The sequence below is a fragment of the Vigna umbellata genome, chromosome 9 (assembly GCF_029865625.1).
Source record: "Vigna umbellata cultivar VRB3 chromosome 9, Vumbellata_1.0, whole genome shotgun sequence".
NCBI classification, from domain to species: domain Eukaryota; kingdom Viridiplantae; phylum Streptophyta; class Magnoliopsida; order Fabales; family Fabaceae; genus Vigna; species Vigna umbellata.
This window is the reverse complement of record NC_142173.1, coordinates 15,835,172-15,836,027: the sequence shown is the minus strand read 5'-3', so window position 1 is coordinate 15,836,027 and position 856 is coordinate 15,835,172. Positions and strand designations below refer to the sequence as shown.

The window sequence follows — 856 nt, the reverse complement described above, 5'->3', positions numbered from 1 at the left end:
AACCATCATAGCAGATAAAGTTTCACACTGAGTACATTACAACCTACTCTAAGAACAGAAGCAAATAAGTTCAACAGTACAAAACAAAAGATAAGAAAACTGGGTTGCCTCCCAGCTAGCGCTTCTCTAACGTCACTAGCTTGACCCAATAAGCTCATGGATCCCTCAACTTCATAATTGTTGAGAGATATTCCACTTCTCCCAAATAGTGCTTGAGATGTTGACTATTCCCTACCCAACTTCTCTATGGATCATTGACGGCTGGATCTACCAATTCAATTGCTCCATGAGGATGTACTTCTTTCACTGTGAACGGTCCTGACCACTTTGACTTCAACTTACCAAGAAACAGCTTCAAACGTGAATTGAACAACAACATCTGTTGCCCTGGAGTAAAAACTCTTTTTATCAGTTTCCTGTCATGATACAATTTTACCTTTTCTTTGTAGGTCCTGGATGAATCATATGCATGCAACTGCATCTCTTCAAGCTCCAATATCTGCCTTCTGCGTTTATTTTGAATATCTGAAGGATTAAAACTCAAAAATTTTAAAGCCCACAAAGCTTTATGCTTCATCTCCACTGCCAAATGACATGCTTTCCCATAGACTAGCTGAAAAGGTGATAAACCCATAGATGTCTTCATTGTCGTCCTATATGCCCAAAGAGCATCATCCAGTTTCTGTGACCAATCCTTTCTTGATGAAGCAATTATTTTCTCTAAGATCCTTTTTATCTCCCTATTAGACATCTCAGCTTATCCATTTGTCTGTGGATGATAAGGTGTAGCCACCTTATGTTTCAAACCATAATGTTTGAGTACTTTTGCAAGCTGAAAGTTACAAAAATGAGATCC

General features: G+C 38.6%; 1 protein-coding gene across 1 annotated transcript; it reads right to left on the bottom strand.

Annotated features, from left to right (window-relative positions):
• Positions 1 to 244: 244 nt before the first annotated feature.
• Positions 245 to 646, bottom strand: LOC148192686 (uncharacterized). Its single transcript, XM_088099267.1, has one exon. The coding sequence runs from the start codon at positions 644 to 646 to the stop codon at positions 245 to 247; it is 402 nt and encodes a 133-aa protein (XP_087955393.1).
• Positions 647 to 856: the final 210 nt, after the last annotated feature.